The 22763-nt window shown below is 43.4% G+C and overlaps 1 protein-coding gene and 1 long non-coding RNA gene across 7 annotated transcripts; one reads left to right on the top strand and one right to left on the bottom strand.

The window, feature by feature from the left end:
• Positions 1-2819: 2819 nt before the first annotated feature.
• Positions 2820-6919, bottom strand: LOC309843084. The gene is made up of 3 exons (XR_014299936.1): positions 6855-6919; positions 3471-3691; positions 2820-3252 (listed from the first exon to the last, which is right to left on the bottom strand). It is a non-coding gene; the product is annotated as an uncharacterized lncRNA (long non-coding RNA).
• A 247-nt stretch (positions 6920-7166) lies between these two features.
• On the top strand, positions 7167-19455 carry HENMT1 (HEN methyltransferase 1). Of its 6 annotated transcripts, none has more exons than XM_082688277.1 (7): positions 7167-7430; positions 9546-9674; positions 11547-11659; positions 12288-12422; positions 14484-14663; positions 15336-15528; positions 16376-19455. In XM_082688277.1, the coding sequence occupies exons 2-7, from the start codon at positions 9564-9566 to the stop codon at positions 16808-16810; spliced, it is 1167 nt and encodes a 388-aa protein (XP_082544403.1). In that variant the 5' UTR covers positions 7167-7430; positions 9546-9563; the 3' UTR covers positions 16811-19455. The 6 variants fall into 6 exon arrangements, with proteins under 6 accessions (XP_082544403.1, XP_082544398.1, XP_082544400.1 ...); XM_082688272.1 differs by having other exon boundaries at positions 7194-7284; XM_082688274.1 differs by having other exon boundaries at positions 7201-7284; positions 9554-9674.
• Positions 19456-22763: the final 3308 nt, after the last annotated feature.

Here is a 22763-nt window from a genome sequence, read left to right as displayed (position 1 = left end):
CAACATAGTATTAGTAGTTCTAGCAACAGCAATCAGACAACAAAGAGAAATAAAAGGTATCCAAATTGGTAATGAAGAAGTCATACTCTCTCTCTTTGCAAACGACATGATTCTTTATATGGAAAACCCAAAAGACTCTACCGCCAAACTACTAGAACTCATACAACAATCAGCAACGTGGCAGGATACAAAGTCAATGTACAGAAATCAGTGGCTTTCTTATACTCTAACAATGAAAACACGGAAAGGGAAATTAGAGAATCGATTCCATTTACTATAGCACCAAGAACCATAAGATACCTGGAATAAACCTAATCAAAGAGGTAAAGGATCTGTACTCGAGGAACTACAGAACACTCATGAAAGAAACTGAAGAAGACACAAAAAGATGGAAGACCATTCCATGCTCTTAGATCAGAAAAATAAACATTGTTAAAATTTCTATACTGCCTAGAGCAATCTATACTTTTAATGCTATTCCGATTAAAATTCCACCGGTATTCTTCAAAGAGCTGGAGTAAATAATTCTAAAATTTGTATGGAATCAGAAGAGACCCCAAATCGCTAAGGAAATGTTGAGAAACAAAAATAACATGGGGGTCATCACGTTACCTGATTTCAAGCTTTACTACAAAGCTGAGATCACCAAGACAGCATGGTACTGGCATAAAAACAGACACATAGACCAGTGGAACAGAGTAGAGAGCCCAGATATGGACCCTCAACTCTATGGTCAAATAATCTTCCACAAAATAGGAAAAAATATACAGTGGAAAAAAGACAGTCTCTTCAATAAGTGGTGCTGGGAAAACTGGGCAGCTATATGTAGAAGAATGAAACTCGACCATTCTCTTACACCATACACAAAGATAAAACGGATAAAAAACCCTCAATGTGAGACAGGAATCCATCAGAATCCTAGAGGAGAACATAGGCATGTATCTCTTCGATATCAGCCACAGAAAATTCTTTCAAGACAGGTCTCCAAAGGCAAAGGAAACAAAAGCAAAGATGAACTTTTAGGACTTCATCAAAATCAAAAGCTTCTGCACAGCAAAGGAAACAGTCAAGAAAACAAAGAGGCAACCCACAAAATAGGAGAAGATATTTGCAAATGACAGTACAGACCAAAGGTGGATATCCAGGATCTATAATGAACTCCTCAAACTCAACACACACAAAACAGACAATCATATCAAAAAATAGGCAAAAGGTATGGACAGACACTTCTCCAATGAAGACATACAAATGGCTATCAGACACATGAAAAAATGTTCATCATCACTAGCCATCAGGGAGATTCAAATTAAAACCACATTGAGATATCACCTTACACCAGTTAGAATGGCCAAAATTAGCAAGACAGGAAACAACATGTGTTGGAGGGGATGTGGAGAAAGGGGAACCCTCTTCCACTTTTGGTGGGAATGCAAGTTGGTGCAGCCTCTTTGGAGAACAGTGTGGAGATTCCTCAAGAAATTAAAAATAGAACTTCCCTATGACCCTGCAATTGCACTCCTGGGTATTTACCCCAAAGATACAGATGTAGTGAAAAGAAGGGCCATCTGTACCCCAATGTTTATAGCAGCAATGGTCACTGTCGCCAAACTGTGGAAAGAACCAAGATGCCCTTCAATGGACAAATGGATAAGGAAGATGTGGTCCATATACACTATGGAGTATTATGCCTCCATCAGAAAGAACAAATACCCAACTTTTGTAGCAACATGGATGGGACTGGAAGAGATTATTCTGAGTGAAATAAGTCAAGCAGAGAGAGTCAATTATCGTATGGTTTCACTTATTTGTAGAGCATAACAAATAGCATGCAGGACATGGGGAAAAAGAGAGGAGAAGGGAGTTGGGGGAAATTGGAAGGGGAGGTGAACCATGAGAGACTATGGACTCTGAAAAACAATCTGAGGGTTTTGAAGGGGAGGGGGCTGGGAGGTCGGGGTACCAGGTGGTGGGTATTATAGAGGGTACAGATTGCATGGAGCACTGGGTGTGGTGCAAAAGTAATGAATTCTGTTATGCTGAAAATAAAAAAGAAATTAAAAAAATTTTTTACTATGGTGCTAGTTGAAAAGGACTATGCAAAATCGGGATCCCTCTAGGAAAGCTTTGAATAAGTTCATCATGTCCTGTGGCCACAGGGCACATATGGCTGAGGGCAATGTACATATACTCAGAAATGTTCCTGAGATTAATGGTTTGCTAGAAAAACTAATGGCTCAAATTTTAGTTTCCTAGGATATGCTTATCAAGTTTTAATTTTAGGGGTGCCTGGTTGGCTTTGGATCGTGGGGTTGAGAGTTTGAGCCTCATGTTAAGTGTAGGGATTACTTAAAATTAAAAACTTTTTTTTAAAAAGTTGATTTCAAGGGCGCCTGGGTGGCTCGTGGGTTAACGCCTCTGCCTTCAGCTCAGGTCATGATCCTGGGGTCCTGGGATCGAGCCCCGCATCAGGTTATCTGCTCAGCAGGGAGCCTGCTTCCCCTCACCCCCTGCCTGCCTCTCTGCCTACTTGTGATCTCTGTCTGTCAAATAAATAAATATATATATATATTTTTAAAAAGTTGGTTTCAACTAGCTAAGAAGTGAGATGTCACCTTGCACTTTTACCCATTTAACTTTCTAATCTCTACTTGATGCCTTTTAGGCATCTCAAAGTTGACATAGCTCAGATTGAATGCTTGATTTTCAGTCCTTTCCAAACTTCTTCCTCCACAGTCTTTTGCATCTAGTAATGGTACCTCTATCCTCCCAATTGATCATACCAGGAAACTGGTAAATTTGCGGGGGCTGCCACAATTTATACCAAATATTCCGCATCTGCAACCCTCCCTATTCAGAAGTTCTTTGAGATGGTGCTGTCAGCCTTGGCCAGATAAGTTATCCAACTCAACAGTCCAGAGAATGGCTCTGCAGATAGCACAGATTTTAAATTGTCCGTTGACCTGCCCATCACCTTGCCAACCTGACCCAGATTCATCTGGTTGGATGCGATGATGCAGTTGCCAGCCGACTGTTTCTGCGGCATGTCCAGGCCCAGGAGCTTACCTATGTCATTCCGCAGGTCGAGGCCACACCTGGTGCCACCACCACATGTAACGTGCACGAGGCTGGGAAATAGTCCTGAGTCCTCCTTTTTTCCACTTACAGTCAGCTGTATCTTTACGAAATTTGTCTGGACTCTGTGCACATCACTGTACCTCCACTGCTATCACAAAATCCAGGCCACTTTCCTACCTCTTCTTTTTTTTTTTTTTTTTTTTTAAAGATTTTATTTATTTATTTGACAGAGAGAAATCACAAGTAGGCAGAGAGGCAGGCAGAGAGAGAGAGAGGAGGAAGCAGGCTCCCCGCTGAGCAGAGAGCCCGATGCGGGACTCGATCCCAGGACCCTGAGATCATGACCTGAGCCGAAGGCAGCGGCTCAACCACTGAGCCACCCAGGCGCCCCCTACCTCTTCTGATTTACCAAAATGGCCTTCTAAGTGAGCAGCCTCTTCCACTCTTCCTGGCATCCAGTTAATTCTCCACAAAACAGCCTGAGGGGGATGCCTGGGTGGCTCATTCAGTTAAGCATCTGCCTTCTGCTCAGGTCTTGGTCCCAGGGTCTTCCATTGTGCTCCTTGCTCAGTGGGGAGCCCGCTTCTCCCTCTGCCTGCCCTCTCTCTCATTCTCTCTGGAAAATAATTAAGTAAAATCGTAAAAGCAAAACTAAACAAACCCAGCTAGGTCCGGTTCCCCCAGGCAGATTATGAGATATGAAGATTTAGGTGCAAGTGATCTTCCCAGGAGAAGCTAGTAAGGAAGAGGGGAAACAGGACTGGGAGGAAAACAGGCAATAGTGCAATTTCAGGTCAAGTCCTGTGGATAATAGCCTGATACCTCAGAGGAACTCTGGAGTATAAATTATACCCCATTTGCTCTCCTATCTATAAGTGGGTACAAAAGAGGTGGTTTTATTCAAGCACTGGGACAGGCCCTGTGGACATAAACTGTGGATCTTAGCACACCTTAAACTGTCATAATTATCCTTCTGGCCACAAACTGTTTATACATTCCTTTTACATGTAAAATACAATAATCTTCCCCCAAGACCCCTAATTATTTCATCCTATTTGAGCGTGAGGCTCAATGTAACATTCAGGATAACTTTCAGTGACCTATTTTATGGCAAACATGTGAAAGAGGACCTCAACTGTCCCCATTTTTTTGATCTGTCTGTACTTTCTAATTTAGTTCTCCCTTTCCAGCTCACCTCTTAACTCAGGCAAAAGATCCTGTGTGCAAAGCATCCGTTGGTGGGTGCTGAAACTACCTCTCAAGTAGTTGAGAGATAGTTTCTATCCCACATTTTCCTTAAATAAATGTTGACATATTTTCAGCACTTTGGAGATAGACTTTGAGAAGTTAGTCCACTGTCTTCCTTGTATTGACCTCACTAAAATAAATTCCTTTCTTGTTTTACTGCCACTTGTCTCTCTGCCTCTGGATTCGGGCAGTGGCCAGCAGCTGAACCTGATTTGTTTACGACCCTCGGAGCCAGGAGCTCTCACACCCCTGCACCCGTTACACATCTACAACTCCTGGACTGAAAAAGCCATCAGAAGGATTTTTATCTGTCTTTATCTCTCAAACCAGTACTTGGTCCATAATAGGTACACTGTACACAGTTATTGAGTGGGTAATCTTTTTTTTTTTTTTTTTTTAAGATTTTAAGTAACCTCTACACACAGTATGCGGCTCAAACTTACAGCCCTAAGAACAATGCAGAGTCACATGCTCCACCAACTGAGCCAACCAGGGTTCCCTTGAATGAGTAATCTCTCTCTCCCTCTCTCTCTCTTTTTTTAACATTTTGTTTATTTATTTGAGAGAGAGCACAAGCAAGGGGTAGGGGCAAAGAGAGGGGGAGAAGCAGACTCTCCACTGAGCAGGGAGCCTGATGCCAGGCTTGATCCCAGGACCCTGGGATCATGACCTGAGCTGAAGACAGACACCATGTTCTACCACCTGAGTCACCCAGGCATCCCTTGAATAGGTAATCTTATTTCTCTCTTTGCAACTGAAAAAACTGACACTCAGAGAGGGTAAGTAAATCTCCAAAGGTTCGAGAGTAATAAGTCAATATTGATTTTACTATAAAGAAAATCAGTATAATCATGTAGAAAGTTGAGAACATAACCTGTTACATTTGTTTATCTTTTTTTCTGTCATATAAATAAAAGCACACACACACAAATTTGTTTAGAAATTATCATGGAAATCCTTGTTATAAATGTGCATGAATCTAACTAGAGACCTCCTCTTAGTTGGCCAAAGTCCAAGATTTCATTTTACAATAATAAATAGCAACAGACAAAAGGTATCCAATATAATAATTCTTTAACTTATCCAAGAAAAATTTAGTGAGGGCCTGCAATACACCAGGCAAGCAGTGTTCTGGACTCTGGAGCTATAATAGCTAACAAAACTGAGTCCCTTATAGCTAATATTTTAGGGGAAGGAGATAGACAATAAGCAAATGAACAAATATGTAGGTTGTCAAATGACAGTAAATGCTAAGGCAAAAATAATGCAGGTAGGGGTGCCTGGGTGACACTGCCTTTGGCATCTGGCTCTGCCTTTGGCTCAGATCGTAATCCCAGGGTCCTGGAATCAAGTCCCATATTGGGCTTCCCTACTCAATGGGAAGTCTGCTTCTCTCTCTTGTCCTACCACCCCGCCCCTCCATGCTCTCTTTCTCTAATAAATAAATAAAATCTTTAAACAATGCAGAGTAAAGAGAAAAGAAAGTGTGGTGGGTAGGGACAGGTCTATTTGACTTAAACTCATTTGGAAAGTGTAGCACATGGTCTCAGTGGGACTTAGAATCTAGGGGCAGAAGGTAAGATTAGGTGTGATGAGGAAACAAGATGACAAAGGGTAAGCAAGGGTACTAGCCACTGGAAGGAATAGATGCAAATGACAGTTTGAAGAGGTCGAGATTTGGTGATTGTCCAAATCTGAGAAGGGTGGAAATAGATAGAGCCAAGGATGATCTTCACACTGAAAGAGTAGGAAACCAAGGAAAATGATGAAATAGGCACATTTGGAGAGGGAGCTGGACATGAGAATTCAAGTTCATAAATGAGCCAGCTAACAGCTTAAGGCAAAAACTCTAAATCCAGGAATTCTGCACAGATGATTTATTAACTTTTTAAAAAAGATTTTATTTATTAAGTCGAAAGAGAGAGCGTGAGCAAGCATGAGCAGGGGAAGGGCAGAGGGAGAGGGAGAAGCCGACTCCTTGCTGAGCAGGGAGCCCAACTAGGGGCTCAATCATGACCTGAGCTGAAGGGAGATGGTTAAGGAACTGAGACAGCTAGGTGCCCCCATTTATTAACCCCTAAAAAATCTCTTTATTTTTAAATTGTGGTAAAATATACATAACACTTGATTTTTCTTCCAGGTGTGTGTATAAGGTACTGATTCAACAAGTCTATATTTTGTGCTAAAACTTCCCATTTTAAGTGTGTAGTTCAGTGGCATTCAGTACGTCCACACTGTCGGGCAACCATCACCACCGCCGATCTATGGCCCTCTTCCGTCACCCCAAACCGAGTTCTGCACTCCTTAGCCGCCAACACTCAATTCCTTCCCTCCACCCCAAGCCCCTCCCTGGCAACCACCATTCTTCTTTGTCTCGGTCACTTTGACTACTTGAGGTACCTCATATAAATGGAATCATCCTCGAGAGGAGGAAAAATTATTTTCTCTCTACCCTTCTGAGCTTTTGGCTGAGACCCCTGTGTTAGAAGACCTATTAACAAGAGGGCACCGTTGTTTATTAACTTGTATACCTCACGTTCACTGGGAAGGTACTTGGGGAAGAATGAGGAAACTCCAGAGGAAGCCCAAGCCACCACTTTAAATACCGTCTTCAGTATAAAGAAAGATGTCGGGGCGGGGGTGTTGGGGGAGGCCAGTTAGGCCTGGTGCGGCGCCGCCGCGGTCCAACAGTCTCGACTCTCAGCGGGCCGGGCCGGGTCGCGGCCACGCGCCGGTGGGGGACGCGGCGGGGACAGCGGTCTCCTCCGCGGTTCAGAGGGGCTCCTCGAAAATGGCTTCGGGGCATGCGCCACCGCGGCCGTTAAAGTGACGCAAAACCGACGCCTAGCAGCAGCCCGGAGCCCGGTGGCACAGGACTGGGCGTCTGCCCGCGAGCGACGCCTCGGGCCACAGGCCAAGACTGCGGCGGGAAAGGCGGCGGCGCCGGGGTGGGCGCTTCAGGTGCGGCTGCGGGCGGGGAGCGTCGCGCTGCGAGGCGGCGCCGGCGGGGCTCAGGGGCGGGGCCTGAAGTTAAATACAGCGGCGGCTGCGGGCCGGCAGGGGGAGTTCGCAGGGCTTTGCTTTCCCGCTGGTGCTTCCCTTGGGAGGTAAGACGTGCGGAGACCAGGCATTCCTGCTCTGGGAGGACTCGAGGACTCTGACATTACGTCACTTGGGGGGGAGCGGGGCGAGATACGACTTAGTAACTCAAAGGTCGGTAATTGACACGTAGCTTACATTTTAGGCTGAGAACCCAAATTGAAATTCAAGTCCATCAGTGAATTGGGTTTGGGAAGCTTCTCAGTGACTTCGGGCATTTTTTTTTTCTCCCCGAAATTTCATTTGTGGATTATGTGTGAGAAAGTGATTGAAGGCAATTTGAAGGTACCTGCTGGTCTCATGGGGTAGAGCATGAGATTCTTGATCGCAGGGTCGTGACTTAAATGCTGGAGCCTGATTAAAAGATGATGAAGCGGATAATAAACTTGAGGGCTTTTAAGAAATAGTCATTAATTCATAGGATTGTTCAGATTGTATCGAATCTAACAGGGAAAAGGGAAGAAGAGTTGTTAACTGCATTTAGCTGCGTTTGTCCTGATGAAAGATGGCTTGGGCTTTCTGAGTTTGTTTTGTCTGAAGCCATACTTATTAAGCAAATTCAGTCAATTAAATGGTAACATGTAAAGAGGGGAGAAAACTTGCTCTGACCCTGGTTGATCTAGGCGCCTCTTGTGCTCAGGCTCCTTTGCAAAACTGCTGTTTTGTATTTACAGCTGAGCCATGGCTGGTTCATAGAGCTTGAAGGATACATTGTTTTCTTGTTTTAACAAAATTGAAAAAAAACAAACAGGTAATGCTGCTCCTAAACCTGTTTGTATGACTCTCAAGAGGTATCCCTGAGATGGATTGTGAGGTAGTTAAAAGTAAAATCCCATCAAATTTAGCTCCTGGCATCTCTTGGGATGTTGGATGAGATCGAACAAGGATATACAAAAGGTAAAATTCCACATTTGGTGTACATGAAGTGAAAAGGGTATCAGTTATTTATTTATTTATTTTAAAGAATTTATTTATTTACTTGACAGACAGAGATCACAAGTAGGCAGAGAGGCAGGCAGAGAGAGGAGAAAGCAGGCTCCCCGCTGAGCAGAGAGCCCAATATGGGGCTGGATCCCAGGATCCTGGGATCACGACCGGAGCCAAAGGCAGAGGCCTCAACCCACTGAGCCGGCCAGGCGCCCCAGTATCAGTTATTTTAAGTAGCAAAATCTACTTTAAAAATACTCTTTAAGTGATAATGTGATTTTGGATCCACCAAAGATCTTGTTCACTGAAGATGGTGATTGAGGAGGTGTGGGGTAAGGCCTAAGAGTCTGCATTTCTAGGAAATCTCCAGGAAAAAAGAATCACTGAGAACAACATTAGGAGTCTGTGCTGTCCAGTAGGTAGCCACATACCACATGTGGTTACTGAACACTTGAAAAATGCCTTAGTAAGACTTAATTGAAAGTCTTTATTCAGGACTACAGCAACAAGAGCATTGCAATAGAGGAGAGATGGTGAAAACTCCCATTTTCAGCTGCCGGGGATTTGTAGCCATCAGCAGATGGCTACAGCATCCGCAGAGGGGCTGAGTGCATGGAAGAGACCACCAGAGTTTTGGGTATTAAGCAGCATTTAACAGGATTCTTGATAGGGTATCTCTGGGGGATCCGATTATTAAGGGGTGGTGGTAAGGAATTTGATCAGACTGTGAGATTAAGGGTGGGGAATTCTCTAAGCTGACTTGGTAGGGTTCTTGCAAGAAACTGGCCTAAGCAGGCCCAAGACAAGATGGTATCTAGGTCAAGGCCTAATGAGAAGACCGTTTACAGGAGCCTTTCTTTAGTTTGGTCAACAAGTCTGTCTCCAGCCGACCTGTATTCCAGGCTTTGGCAGTTCATTAAAGGTCCCTTGTGGCTAGGAGACTTAGAATTGTTAAAAGTGTTAGTTTTCCCTCCAGCTGACTCTAATAAGCCCTCAGAAGCTTAAAGCCATATTATCACTTAATAAAAGATAAGACTGGAGGCTTGGATGAACCATGGAGGAAATGCAGTACCACTGAGTGATTTTTGGACAGGTTGAAAGGCCAATGTATTGTACCAAGTAACTGGGAAATGAGGCTGGTTTTTCCTTAATTTCTGAAGCTGTGCATGATTTAGAACACCTCCCTTCTGCTTCAGGGCAACAGTAGCAACAGTATGGATCATTGTGAAGTTCTCAGCAAGAAAGTGATTGAGTTCAAACCACCAGTGTATGAACAGAGATACTACTTTGTTAAAAACTTGGTGAATCAACATGGACACAAGAAGGTAGGTATTTTCTTTCCAAACACTTAGAAGCCTGTCTTATCAACTTATAGTCAAAATACAAGAAAATTCTACTTAAAGCATTTGGCAGGTCAGCAGAGACTATTTTAAGATGCGTTGCAGTCTACTGCCATACCACCCTGAATGCGCCGGTCTCATCTGAAGATGTATTGCAAGGAAGGAAAGGGATTAGTGCAGTAGGAGAACACTGACCATAAGATCTGCATACATCAGTAGTTGGGGGGGAAAACGTTTTTCTCTAGAGTAAATAGAACTGATTTGTGGGGGAGTGGGACAAAAGGGTGGTATGATTGGATAGTATAATGTATTAACCTAAGTCTATCCTGTAAATACAGTTACTTCTATCTTCAGAGAGGGCAGGGTAAAGTTCAGGGGTCTGTGGGAAGGAGAAGCTTGAGCTAAATTTAGGTTAACAAGAAATTGAGTGCACTATGTAAACAGCAGTTTAAAGCTTCCTAAGGCTGTAGTTTGCTTTTGGATTAGGTTTTTAGAAAAGATTTTAGAGAATGAGAGAGCACAAGCCTGAAGGGAGAGGCAAAGGGAGAAGAAGACTCCTGGCTGACCGGGGAACCCAATGTGGGGTTCTGTCCCAGGACCTTGGGATCATCACCTGAGCTGAAGACAGACTCTTAAACAATGGAGTCCCCAGGCACTCCTAGACTAGGGTTTTTTTTTTTTTTTTCTTTTTTTTAATGCCATGTAACCCTTCTCCTACTGTCCATAAATGTGCCAGCTTCAGAAAGGAAACTGCTTATGGCTAAGAGTGCAATATTGTAGTAAATTGTGAGGTTTACCTAAAATATTAAAGGTAAAAAATGAAACACATCTGAGGAAAAATTGGATTGAATATAGGTTGAATGGGCCTATTGCTAAGGTATAATTATAATTCCATTTTCCAGGAGGGAATTTTTATTTTTTTGGAAGCAGTTTAGTAAATGCTATAATTGGTTTTCTGATAGAATGAATTTTGAGGTAAACTTTAGTCTGTTCCAGAATTAGCACTTTGTGCATCTTAAGATAATATGGTATCTTGGGACGCCTGGGTGGCTCAGTTGGTTGAGCAGCTGCCTTCGGCTCAGGTCATGATCCCAGCGTCCTGGGATTGAGTCCCACATCGGGCTCCTTGCTCGGCAGGGAGTCTGCTTCTCCCTCTGCCTCTGCCTGCCATTCTGTCTGCCTGTGTTCATGCGCTCTCTCTCTGACAAATAAATAAAAAAATCTTAAAAAAAAAAAGATAATATGGTATCTTTCATGTCTTAGTATCCAAAAATACCCACTTAAGGCTGAAGGCAGCTGCCCCCTTAAGGCTGGATTAGAGCCAGTCAGCTACCCTAGAAGCTGATTTGGGATATTTTTGGGATTGGGTGCCCTTAAACTTTATAAGTATTAATTTCCTAAGGTGGAATCAGAAATTTAGGTGATAGTGCTTAGTGATTAATGAAGACTTTAGTGCATAATTAAGAAGTCCATTTAAGAATACATACAAATGTTCATTAAGGGGATTAGGTTAACACTGGACCTAAATCCCTAAAACATTGGTCAAGATTAGGCACTTAAGTTAGAAGCTGCTCAGACGTTCAAAGTTGTGTTTTATAGGGTAACTGCCTACCATGTGGGGTGTTCTGGGTGCCTGGTACTCATCTGAAGTCGTTACAGTCCAAACACTAACACAGCTTATTCCCTGCCCACTCATCTCTTAACATTTCAGGTTAACTTCCTTTTTGTGTACCTTTTTCTACCAAAAAGATCTTGACATAATTATATGGTTAATTCTGATAGCCACTTACTCTCTAAAGTTTTTGGTCCTATTTAACTTCTGGCAATAATGTCTCCAATGCTCTGTTTCATCTGTAGATTGCAGACTTGGGCTTCGGGGACGCCACACTTCTATGGATGCTGAAATACCACCACTGCGTTCAGTATCTTGTTGGAGTAGATATTGCTGCCAAACCCTTTGAATGGGGAGGGTAATACCAAGTTTCTGAAAGTATGGTGCATTAATCTAAAACTAGTGGCACTATGAGGAAGTGTCAGTTTTATACAGCTTATTTTGAAAGATTGGCCCTAGGAGCCTCAAGGTCACCGATTGACTGTGCCATAACATCATGAATGATACAGTAGTTTTTCCTGCCAATGTAGAAAGTAAAGCCTGTCAAGAAATTATAGTAGACAAAGTATTGTAGATTCAATTTTCAAATGGCAAAGTCTTAATGCTGGACACCAAAAGAACTCAATTAGAGGATTGACATTGTCCCAGACCTCTTTCAATTTAAGCCTGAGCAGCTCTCCAGTCTCCTATATATATTGACAGCAGATTTTTTTCAGGACATTTTTTCTTCTAAAGAAAGTTAATCACTGATCCACAGGGAGCTGGAAGACCAAAAGTATTAAATGGCGAGAGCATCAGCACTATTCAGTCTTGTTCTCATTGGCCAGTAATCTATGAGGAAGTTAACCCTGAGACCTCCTTCTGAATACCTCAAGTCTTGGAAAATTCATTTCGGTAGATAATGATCAGAGGATCAGATAATCAGAATTCTACTGCTGGTGAGATTCTGAAAGATTACAGTGTTAATATCCCTTCTGTTTTTACAGGGGTAGGTTGTCTCCAGGAGTGGGGAGTTACATCATTCCTCGGGAACTAGATTTGACTATAACCTTGTACCGTGGTTCTGCTGTACACAAAGACTCCCGTTTGTGTGGATTTGACTTGATAACATGTATTGAATTGTAAGTATTAAACCTATTCTTACTGTATAAGTTTACTACAAATCAGAATTCTCTGGGTGCCTGGGTGGCTCAGTGGGTTAAGTCTCTGCCTTCAGCTCAGGTCATGATCTCAGGGTCCTGAGATCGAGTCCTACCTACATCAGGCTCTCTGCTCGGCAGGGAGCCTGCTTCCCTTCCTCTCTCTCTGCCTGCCTTGCTGCCTACTTGTGATCTCTCTCTCTATCAAATAAATAAATAAAATCTAAAAAAAAAAAAAAAAAAAAGGAAATCAGAATTCTCAGTAAATTTGGTCTCCTAACAAGATTTAAATTGTAATCTTCAAATTTATTTGTAAAGCAGATTACTTGACAGGATTGGCTTTAGTTTCAGATTTACAGATGGAGGAGCTGCAAAAATAGTATCAGGAATACCTTTTATTCAGGTTCACCTATTCAAGTTCTCCTCATTTTTTAAAGGATTTTGAGATCAAGAGTGCAAGAGTGCTAGGAAGAAAGCATGAGTCAGGGGGAGGGGCAGAGGGAAAGGAAGAAGCAGACTGTCCCCTGAGCAGGCTCCCTTACTTAATTTTTAAACACAGTAAAATATTTTTGAGTGGGGACACCTAGGTGGCTCAGTTAAGCGTCTGCTTTCAACCCAGGTCATAATCCCAGGGTTTTGGGATTGAGTCCCGCTTTGGACTTCTTGCTAGGCTTGCTAGGTGGGTAGCCTGCTTCTCCCTCTGCCTTCTTCTCCCTCTGCTTCTCCCCCTGCCTGAAGCTCCCCCTGCTTGTGCTCATGTGCTTTCTCTGACAAATAAAAATCTTTAAAAATACATTTGAGCACAGGTATATTTCTGTGGATTTTAACACATATAGTTTAGTGTAACTTACGAGTCAAGGCACAGAACAGTTCCATTACCCAAACAACTTAGGCTGTCCTTTTGTGGCCACACCTTTTCCTCACCCCTGGCAAGCACTCACCCATTTTGCAGCATAGATTTTAGAAACACTATAGTAATCATACAGTATGTAATTTTCTGAAACTTTTTTTTTTCCAGTGAATGCCTTTTGAGATTTATCTAATCTCTTGGCAGTTTTTTCTTTATTTCTGAGTATTCCTTTTGTGATGTACCACCTTTTCAAGCACTTAAGGGTATTTGGGTTTCCAGTATGGAGATGAGATACCATTCACAGAACAGGTTTTGCATGAACACAAGTTTTCATTTCACCCGGGAGTGGGATTATTGGGTCATATGATTTTCTGAGTTTTGCTGAGTTTTCTGAGTTCAGAGTTTTGCTCTATTTTTTTCCATTGTCTTTACACTTTTATGCATTGACTTTTTTTTTGTCTTCTAATGTGTGAATTTAAAGCAATAAATTTCACTAAGTGCACTGTAGCTCTAACTACACATTTTGATGTGTAGTATTTGCATTGATATTGCAAAGAAGCTAAACTGAAGACTTGAGTTTGAGTCCTTTACCTATGTGTCTTCTCTTACTGGTCTGAATGGTTGTTTCCTTCCCATCACCATCCTGCCGAGTGGTTATGGGGAGATATATGGGCACATTTGCCCTAAAAATCACATCAGTTTGTTGTCTTTGGAAACTTAACATTTTTCAGGCATACACTCAGTGTTAAATTGCCTCTCCTGTTCCTCTTTAAGGCAAAGATAGAAGTGGGTTAGATTAACATACAACATCAGGATAGAAATGGCTCCCTCGTGGCTGCCTGTACTGGGACAGTTGATCTGGTCCTTGGGTGCGGGTGAGAATCTGCTGGGATCTGATGCTGAAACCCACAGCTTTTGTGAGGCATTTATTCTGGTCTCCTAGCACTGCAGGCCTCCTGGGGAGCTAACACTTAATGCTCATACTTCTGGTTACTGACAGTGAGGTCCAGACCCCCGAAAGAGAGGGCGACGTGGTCCAAGGGCAGGGTGAGGATATAGGAATAGTTGGTTTCAAGTCCAATAAATACTGTTACATAAATTCAAATGGGATAAAGGATTTCTAGAGATAGAAATTGCTTTTGCTAAATCAGCTAGGAAAATAATTGCATTGTTTTTCCCATTGACCATTTCAGGATAGAACACTTAGATTCTGAAGATCTGGCCAAGTTTCCTGAGGTCGTGTTTGGGTACTTTTCTCCGGGTATGGTTGTCATCAGCACACCAAACTCTGAATTCAATCCCCTGTTTCCAGCATCAACCTTTAGAGATCCAGATCACAGATTTGAGTGGAACAGAAAGCAGTTTCAGATGTGGTGAGTTCATAAATGTTATGAATTTTGTGTGTGTGGGGAGTTTACCCCACAGGAGTTTAAAATGCTATAAAGTCAGTCTTGATGCAGACATTATGAAAGTTTTATTATCCTAATAAAATTTCCCAAAATTCAGCTTGACATATAAAAAGGACCATGATATTTGGGCAAAATAAATGGAAGTTTTTGATTTCGTAGGTCTCAGGCGGCCACACAAAGTCTGGGGTACCAGGTGACTTCTGATAACGAAGGCATGAGGAGTAGGAGTGTTGGTGTGGAGATAGGGAAACAAAATAGGGAGGGGGTTGTAGGGCAGTGAGGGTGAGCCCCCATGCCCTGCCCAAGTGTTCCCTGCCAGGGTCTTGACAGATGGACAGATGGTCACGTCTCTGGCATGACTGCAAACCCAAATTTGAGTTGGGATTGTAGCCATTTAGTCTCCTTTTTCATGCCTACACCCTGCTCCTTAACTCTCCCTTTCTCCATATTTTTGAGATTACGTGGAAATAGACTTAGGACCCCAAAGTCTCCTCAGAAGTAAGAAAACCCAGTGGCATTATGTGTTGCTGTAATAATTTGCAACTTGGGAAGTATTTTAGCTCATTGTATTTTTCTATCTACTGGTGATTTTTAATCTAACCATACCTTTCAGAAATGCATTTCTTTTAATTTCAGGGCTTTGGATGTAGCAAAGCTCTACAATTACTCTGTAGAGTTTTCTGGTGTGGGGGATCCACCAGCAGGAGCTGAGCATGTTGGATACTGTACCCAAATTGGGGTCTTCCAGAAAAACAGCACAAAGCCAACTGAATTGAGCATTTCAGAGCCAGAGGAACACGTTTATGAAGTTGTGAGTTTTCTTTGGGAGGTAACGGCCAGGGTAAGAAGCACATGGATTAGGATGTGAACTTTGTAAGGGTCCCCACTGTAGAGATAAATGTAAATGTGCTTAGAATCCTTCATGCCCACAACTGCCTTCAGGGTTGGTCTACTTCGCCCTAGAGACGGTCCGGCCTCTTGCCATGTCTCAAAGCACATTACAGGGAAAGAGCAGAAGTCCTGGAAAGTTTTCAAGCTAATATTCCAGCAACCCCATCCCCGGCCCCCCAGTAATCCATTAGGATCAGCAGCACTCCTCCACGGCATGGCCCAGGAACTGAGTAAAACACCTAAACCTCCAACCTTCTCAGGCCCTTTTGGTTTCAGGAGATATGTTGAAGAATAAGCATATTGCCCTCCTAAGAATCTTTTTACCCATTTCCCTCTAATATCAAAAGGAACATTGCATTGGTGTGAGTTGGTGGAAAGCTGGCTTTGGGAGACTTCGATCATTAGAATTTTTTTTTCTATTTTTTTTTTTTTTAATTTATTTGGCAGACAGAGATCACAAGTAGGCAGAGAGGCAGGCAGAGAGAGAGGGGGAGGCAGGCTCCCTGCTGAGCAGAGAGCCTGATGTGGGGCTCGATCCCAGGACTCCAGGATCATGACCCAAGTGGAAGGCAGAGGCTTCAACCCACTGAGCCACCCAGGCAACCCCATCATTAGAATTTTTAAAGCAGCTCAGATGTTAATGTCTGTACCTCTGGTTTGATTCCCATGATATCGTGGCATGCGTGGCTAGTAGGATTCGATACATGTGTATGGTTAATACCCAGCTCATAATGTGGTTAACAAGTTCCTAAGGAAATGAAACCTCTTGGTAATTTTTCCTTCAGGTTTATACCACCTCATACCCGAGTTTACAGCAAAGCAAATACTTCCGGTTTACTCTGAGTATTGAGGCGGTGAAAGCCATCGACTTGATGAAAAGCCGGTTTCTCCGGGGTCCAAGGAGAAAGGAGGGCGACCGGGTGGTACCGCTCGGCAGCTGCACCCCGCAGCACGGGTTAACAGAAGCTCAAAGGGCCGAAATAGAGCAGTCCCCCAAGCCGTACAGTGTGGGAGAGAAGTTCTACGTGCCGCTGGAAAGACTCCTCGCTTACCCGAAGGTGAACCGCTTGGTGGCGGGCAGCACGGAGAAGCTGCGCACGGTGCTCGCGGAGGGGCTGCGGCTGAACGGAGATCAGACCGCGGTGCAGGTGGAGTTGGTTGACTACCGCACACAGCGCCTCTTCGATGAGCATTTAGTCAGCCCTGCGCTGGAGTCCTAAGTGAGGCAGCCTAGTCTGCAATTTTCTCTAACCGTGTGTTTTTTCATAGGCTTTTTGTAGGGCGGTGGGGGGCCCATAATGTGCTTGTTCATGTTTGTTAGACCCATGTTGAATAGGACTTTAAAAAAAATTTTTTTTTAAGCAAATTGGATTATCAAATAAAACCTTTCCCCAGGGAATAAGTAGTTTTAAATTCATAGGATTCTGTATACTTCCTTTGGGCTAAATTCTAACCTGTACTATAATACTTGCCTAAAACATCATATAGGAAGTGTTTGAAGAGCAGCCTCCTCCCTGGTAGTTTACTGCATAGAACCAGGGTGGTCAGAGCAGTGGAGAATTAGAGCTTCACATTGGGGGGAAAACTGGTTTAAATCACAGACCTGAGTATAGAGGTTAGCTGACCAGGCTCTGCCACCAAAAGGACCTATTCATCTGCCTTCCTGTTGTGACTATCTCAGGGAGGACTTTTTGTTACCACTTGAATATTCCAAGTCCTATTCCAAAGAGAGAGCAAAGAAAGGGACCGGCCATGAGCTGGCTTTCTGGTAAGGCTGGTTCTATACCACTCTTTTGCTCCTTGTCCGAGCAGATAGAAGGATCACCTTACCACTCAGGAAAGCTGGGAGCTGTAGTTTCTTGTTCTGGGCTGGTATGTGCTCTCAGTTCATGTCTAATGTTCTCTGGGAAGGAACCCGGAGTATAGGACCTTTGGCCACTTGCCAGTCTGCCACGAGTGGCATATCCTCATTAACCAGGGGCCAGCTGGTTGTGGAGTGTGGGTGCCTAGGAAAGGCCTCCTGAGGCCATAGTTCTCAGCTTGATTCTTTGAAGTGTTGATAAGTAGAAAGTGGATTTGAGGGGGAAGGGCAGGGAAAGAAGGGACTTAAGAATCTGATCACACAACCGCTTGTTAATCAGCTCTTCATAGTCCCTGCACCCCCCACCTTTCTAGACTTATTTTTCCCTCTTGAATACATAGGACCTGAGGACGCACTCTTGGTATACTCCATGCCCCCTTCCCTAACAAAAGGCCCTGTCGGTCTGTCTAGGCCTCTGCATGACTTCTAACACATATGGCTTCCTTTTCATATGTTAGAACCTAGGTTTCAAGCTTAGGCCAGCACTTTGTCCTGTTGTCCTCACCTTCTCATTTTGATGCAGGTATGGAAAGATTCATCAATGTCTAAAACCTGGTGTCAGGTGTTCTTGTAGAGAGCCAACTACTGAGCTCTAGAAATTGAGGTGGAAAAGTGACCAGAGAGAAAGTGGATGTGTGTTCCACTAACATACAGACTAAAGGCAGCTGTTTTGTCCATAGTTTGCAGTTTTAAAAAGCTATGTACACTTACTAACTCTTTAGCAGCATGGAAATGTAGATCATTTTAAAGGGACAAAAGCAATTAGACTTTCTTCTTTCATATTGTTGTAAACCCAGTCAAAGTTGGGTTTATTAGGGGAAGTTTTAACTCACTTGTGTGCATCCTGGGGACAGTAACTGCATAGAGTTACAGCACTGAGACCACCTGGCCCAGAGGAATGTTCCCTATAAGGTTGCCGTGTTAATATTAGAGAAATGTTAGATATGGGCATGTCCTTACCCAGGCAGCCAGTCCTCATAGCAAGGCATGCTGCAGGTCTAGAAAGTGAAGAGCAGTCCTTCAAGGCTGAGACTAAACCATCCAATACCTGATTAAGAAAAGTGGCAACTCTAGGGGCGCCTGGGTGGCTGTTGGTTAAGTGTCTGCCTTCAGCTCAGGTCATGGTTTAGGTTCCTGGGATCCATCTAGTCAGCCATCAGTCTCCTTGCTCAGTGGGGAGCCTGCTTTGCCTGCCTCTCCCCGTGCTTATGCTGACATCTGTCTCTGATGAAATCTTTACAAAGTAGCCTTGCTACTTAAGAGTATCTTTGCTTTATATACAAAAAGTGTAAAGTTCTACCCAGATTTCAGGTATCTCAGTGGAGGGACCTGCTGAAATAGACTAGTTCTCTCCAGCCACTCTTTTTGAGGGGCCCCTGCGTGGCTCAATGGTTAAACGTCTCAGTTAAACGTCTGCCGTTGGCTCAGGTCATGATCCCAGGGTCTTGGAATGGAGTCCTGCATCAGGCTCTTGCTCTCTGCACACCACCCCCGCCCCAGCTTATGTTCTCAGTATCTCAAATTTTAAAATATTTTCAGAGATAATGAAAGTAAAGGGGGGAGAGGAGAGGGAGAAGCAGGCTCCTCACTGAGCAGGGAGTCTGACATGGAGCTTGATCAATCCCAGGACTGTGGGATCATGACTTGAGCTAAAGGCAGCCAATTCACACACTCAGCCACCCAGGGACCCCCGTCACTGTTCAGACTGTTAGCTGCTCTCCCTTTTACTTCACCTCCCAGTGCATTCCCGGCTCAAGTAAAACTATCCCCCCGGGGGCAGTGTTGGATGGCTACCTCCCCTTCATCCTTACTCTATTTTCCAGCAGCTTCCTGTGAAAGGGGACATGAGGGAATTTTAAAATTTTGAATCCTGCTTTGTTATCAATACATTCTTTTCCTCCATGTAGGCTGCCCTTTCTGGGGGAGATGTTTAAAAGTCCTTAAGAAGCTCCCCTTTGCTTTCCTATAGAGGAACTCCTGCCTGTGTATGTGTCCCTTGTTATGTATGTTAGGTAAAACAAATTTTCTGTTAAATAAACAGTGCTAAATACTGGTTTGAGAAGCCTTTGGTTTCAGAGACCGGTGAGCAACAGGAAGCAGAATAAGAAAGAAGTTGAAAGCTCTGGCTAAAACTTATTAAGGGGCTTGAAATCTTCATGAGGAAGGTGGTTTCTACCTTACCTCTAGTCTCCCTCCAGAACCCAAAAGAACAGCCCTGCCAATTAAAAACTGTAAACTCACTTATATAATCTTCAAAAACTGTTGAAGTAATACTGTAAAAATGAAGATAATGCAGAACTACATAGACCTTAAAGTAAGCTTTATAATCTTTATTATGCTTTTTCCTTAGACCTGCCCCCAACACCATCTTCGTGAAACTCCCTGCCCCTCATTCAATACTTTCTTGACGAGAACAGCCCTACCCACCATTCCTCATAGAATTCCAGTGGACTATAATTTATTTTCTGATACTATTTTACATACATGATCGACAATTTTTTTGATGAGCTTCCTTTATCACTAGCAGTATATTTTATAAATTCATTTTCATCGATTGTATTCATTTTAATGATCACTTTTCTTGGAGCACCTGGGTAGCTCCGTTGGTTAAGCATCTGCCTTCAGCTCAGGTCATGATCTCAGGGTGCTGGAATCAAGCCCCGGATTGGGCTCCCTGCTCAGCAGAGAGCCTGCTTCTTCTCCCTCTCCCTCTGCCCCTACCCCTTGTTTATGCACTCTCAAGTAGAATCTTTAAAAAAATTAAAATGTTTAATCAATTGTTTCTTGTTATGCTAAAAAAAAAAAAGTCCAGACTGCTAAGGACAACACAAGTGTCCCTAACTGTCTGTACCCCGTCCCATCGCACTCCTTGGAGACACCAAAAGTTCTTTGGTTCACAATAACTGGAACTACAAGTAGATTCCAGTTTTGTGAGAACCAGTGCATTTTTTAGGTGGTGGATTGTTTCTTTTTCTAGGAAAACCCTTGGAATGGACCACAGACTTTGTAAACAAAGGCCTCAAAACACTTAAGATGTCATTGCTCCAAGGAACTTCACTGCACTGAATGTTAATGAAATAGTTACACAGAGTCTTGTGGGTTCAGCTGCTGACAGGAGGTCGGGGAGGAGCATCATGCAAGCTAGAATCTTGAGCCGTACCTTCAAGGATGCAGAGCGTTCACTATGGCTAACATACTTTCTCCCAGTATAAGATGCCCATCTTTGGGAATATCCCGAAATAGGGAAAAACTACAGGTTTTCCCAAAGTCTAGCAAAACAAGCTAGAGGAGCCAGAGTTCATAAATAGGTACAGTAAACGTTTCACCTCTTTTGCAATTAGTTTTTGAAGACCACAGCATGCAGTGCTTTTTATACAGATCATTTGAAAATCACCCATCAACACTCTGTCCATTTACCTGTCGGGCCCTTTAAGTGCTGGTCACGTGTAGGTGGACTCTCCTTCGCCTGCACTGCTGCCATTCATCTCTACTCCTTTTCATCCTCCTGTGACTCCTGCTGGAATTAGTCAAATTAAGCTCTGAGCATTTTATGGTCTTTCCCTGAAACATCACATTGCTCTCTACTCCTGTACCTTAGCCTTGACCCAGTCAGATTCTTTGTGTTTGCTGAAAAGGCCCTGTTACTCCGCTGCTATCTTTGTCTAACCTCCTCCCTCTGGAAGCCATTTATTACGCTGACCACCCAGTCCTTTCTAGCAGGAATCCACGCAGAAGGGAGCTGACAATCTTATTAATTCCACATTAAAGGAAAAACAGTTTACTTAAGTAGGGTAAAAGTCTGATGCTTCAAAATCTTTTTTTCCAAGTATTTCAAATTACGTAATTACGTAAAATTAGTATTGAAAAGGGGTACCTGGCAGGAACAGTCGTTGGAGCGTTGGACTCTTGCTCTGGGGGTTATAAGCTTGAGCCCCATGGTCGGCAGAGAGTTTACGTAAAAGAATTAGTAATGAAAAAAAAGTATTTTTCCTTTGTCTTCATTCTATAGATTACTGGGAAAGAAGGGTCACTTGGGAGAAAGTCGAACCAAATTACTTGAAGTTAAATACCACAAGGTGGCACACTTTCCCCACTTACCAGGAATTGCACGCCTAGAACTCCCCAGTACAAATAAGTGGCAAAATAACTTGAAGCTTTGTACAATTACACTTGGCAATCTCTAAATGGTTTAAAGATCTAGTGCTGAAGTCAGGTTAAGGGAAATGGTTAAGGAGAAATCAAGTGCATAGGAATGGGGTCTAAGTTCAGGCAGGAAATGCTCTGACATTTCCTTGTCACGTGGGCCATATGGAATAGATGTCATGGACTCAGGGAATGTTCAAATGTAAGCCTTTTCTGTTTGCTTCCTAAGTTCTTGGTACACTTTGTAATGTGGATGGATTAATTAAGTCCACCAAATATTTCTTATCATACAGATGAAAAGAAAGATTTGTCCATACACCAGGTATGTGATATATAGGTACAGGAATGAAGGAGCAAAACGTGGTGAGGGAAGTAGGAGAGAGGGAGGGTGGGAGAGAAAACACTGGGTGTTGAGGAAGGGTAAGTCACAAGGCTGAGCCTGGGAACTCCATGCTTGAGATGTGGGGAAGGGAGCATAACGGTAGATCTGAGGGCCCTACTGGCTTCTGCTGTGATCTGGCACAACAGTATCCCCATCCTACAGGGTCCTTCTGCTTAGTGCACACCATCTTTCATTATCTGCACTGTCCAGGAAAGCTGTGACAATTTGCAGAGAGGTGTGGGCTCAAACCCATACTGAACCATGTTTCTTTATATTGCTATTGTAATTGTAGTTACTAGCGGAAGGAATGTGCCAGCACTGTTGTTCCTCTGTGAGGACCCAGTCAAAGGAAGGAAGAGCCTGGACAGCGGTGGCACTGAGCATCAGTTACATGAGGATCTTACCCTCTAATAGTGGCATATTTGTTGACCATCTTCTCTGTGACTAACACTAGAACGAAGGTATTATGTATGCAGATGCTGCACAAAGGCAAATTCTGGCTCGACAGAGGAGTGCTTACCATGCTATATTCCTAATAGTTCATGGGTGCTTGCGCTTAACCCAGAAGAGTTAGTAGTATCTCCATCCTCAATTAGAAACAGGTTCAGAAGGGAGCCTGAATTCAGACTCAGGTCTGTCTGACTCTAGAACCCATGTTCCCCCCACCACTGGAGGGTGAAACTCAGAGTTCAAAAGAGGGGTCTTTCACTGGAGGATTTAAGACTGTGTTACACCATCCAGTAATGAGGGGAAACTGTGAGGAAGAAGTTACAGGGATCCTTTCACT

This window comes from Mustela nivalis (assembly GCF_964662115.1).
Source record: "Mustela nivalis genome assembly, chromosome: 10".
Classification (NCBI taxonomy): domain Eukaryota; kingdom Metazoa; phylum Chordata; class Mammalia; order Carnivora; family Mustelidae; genus Mustela; species Mustela nivalis.
Note: the sequence above shows the minus strand (reverse complement) of the source record. Positions and strands in the feature narration are given on the sequence as shown.

Coding starts and splice junctions, on each gene's coding strand:
- HENMT1 (XM_082688277.1), top strand. CDS start 9,564: ATGGATCATTGTGAAGTTCTCAGCAAGAAAGTGATTGAGTTCAAACCA. Junction 12,423..14,483: donor TTGATAACATGTATTGAATT/GTAAGTATTAAA, acceptor TGACCATTTCAG/GATAGAACACTTAGATTCTG. Junction 14,664..15,335: donor AGAAAGCAGTTTCAGATGTG/GTGAGTTCATAA, acceptor TTTTAATTTCAG/GGCTTTGGATGTAGCAAAGC.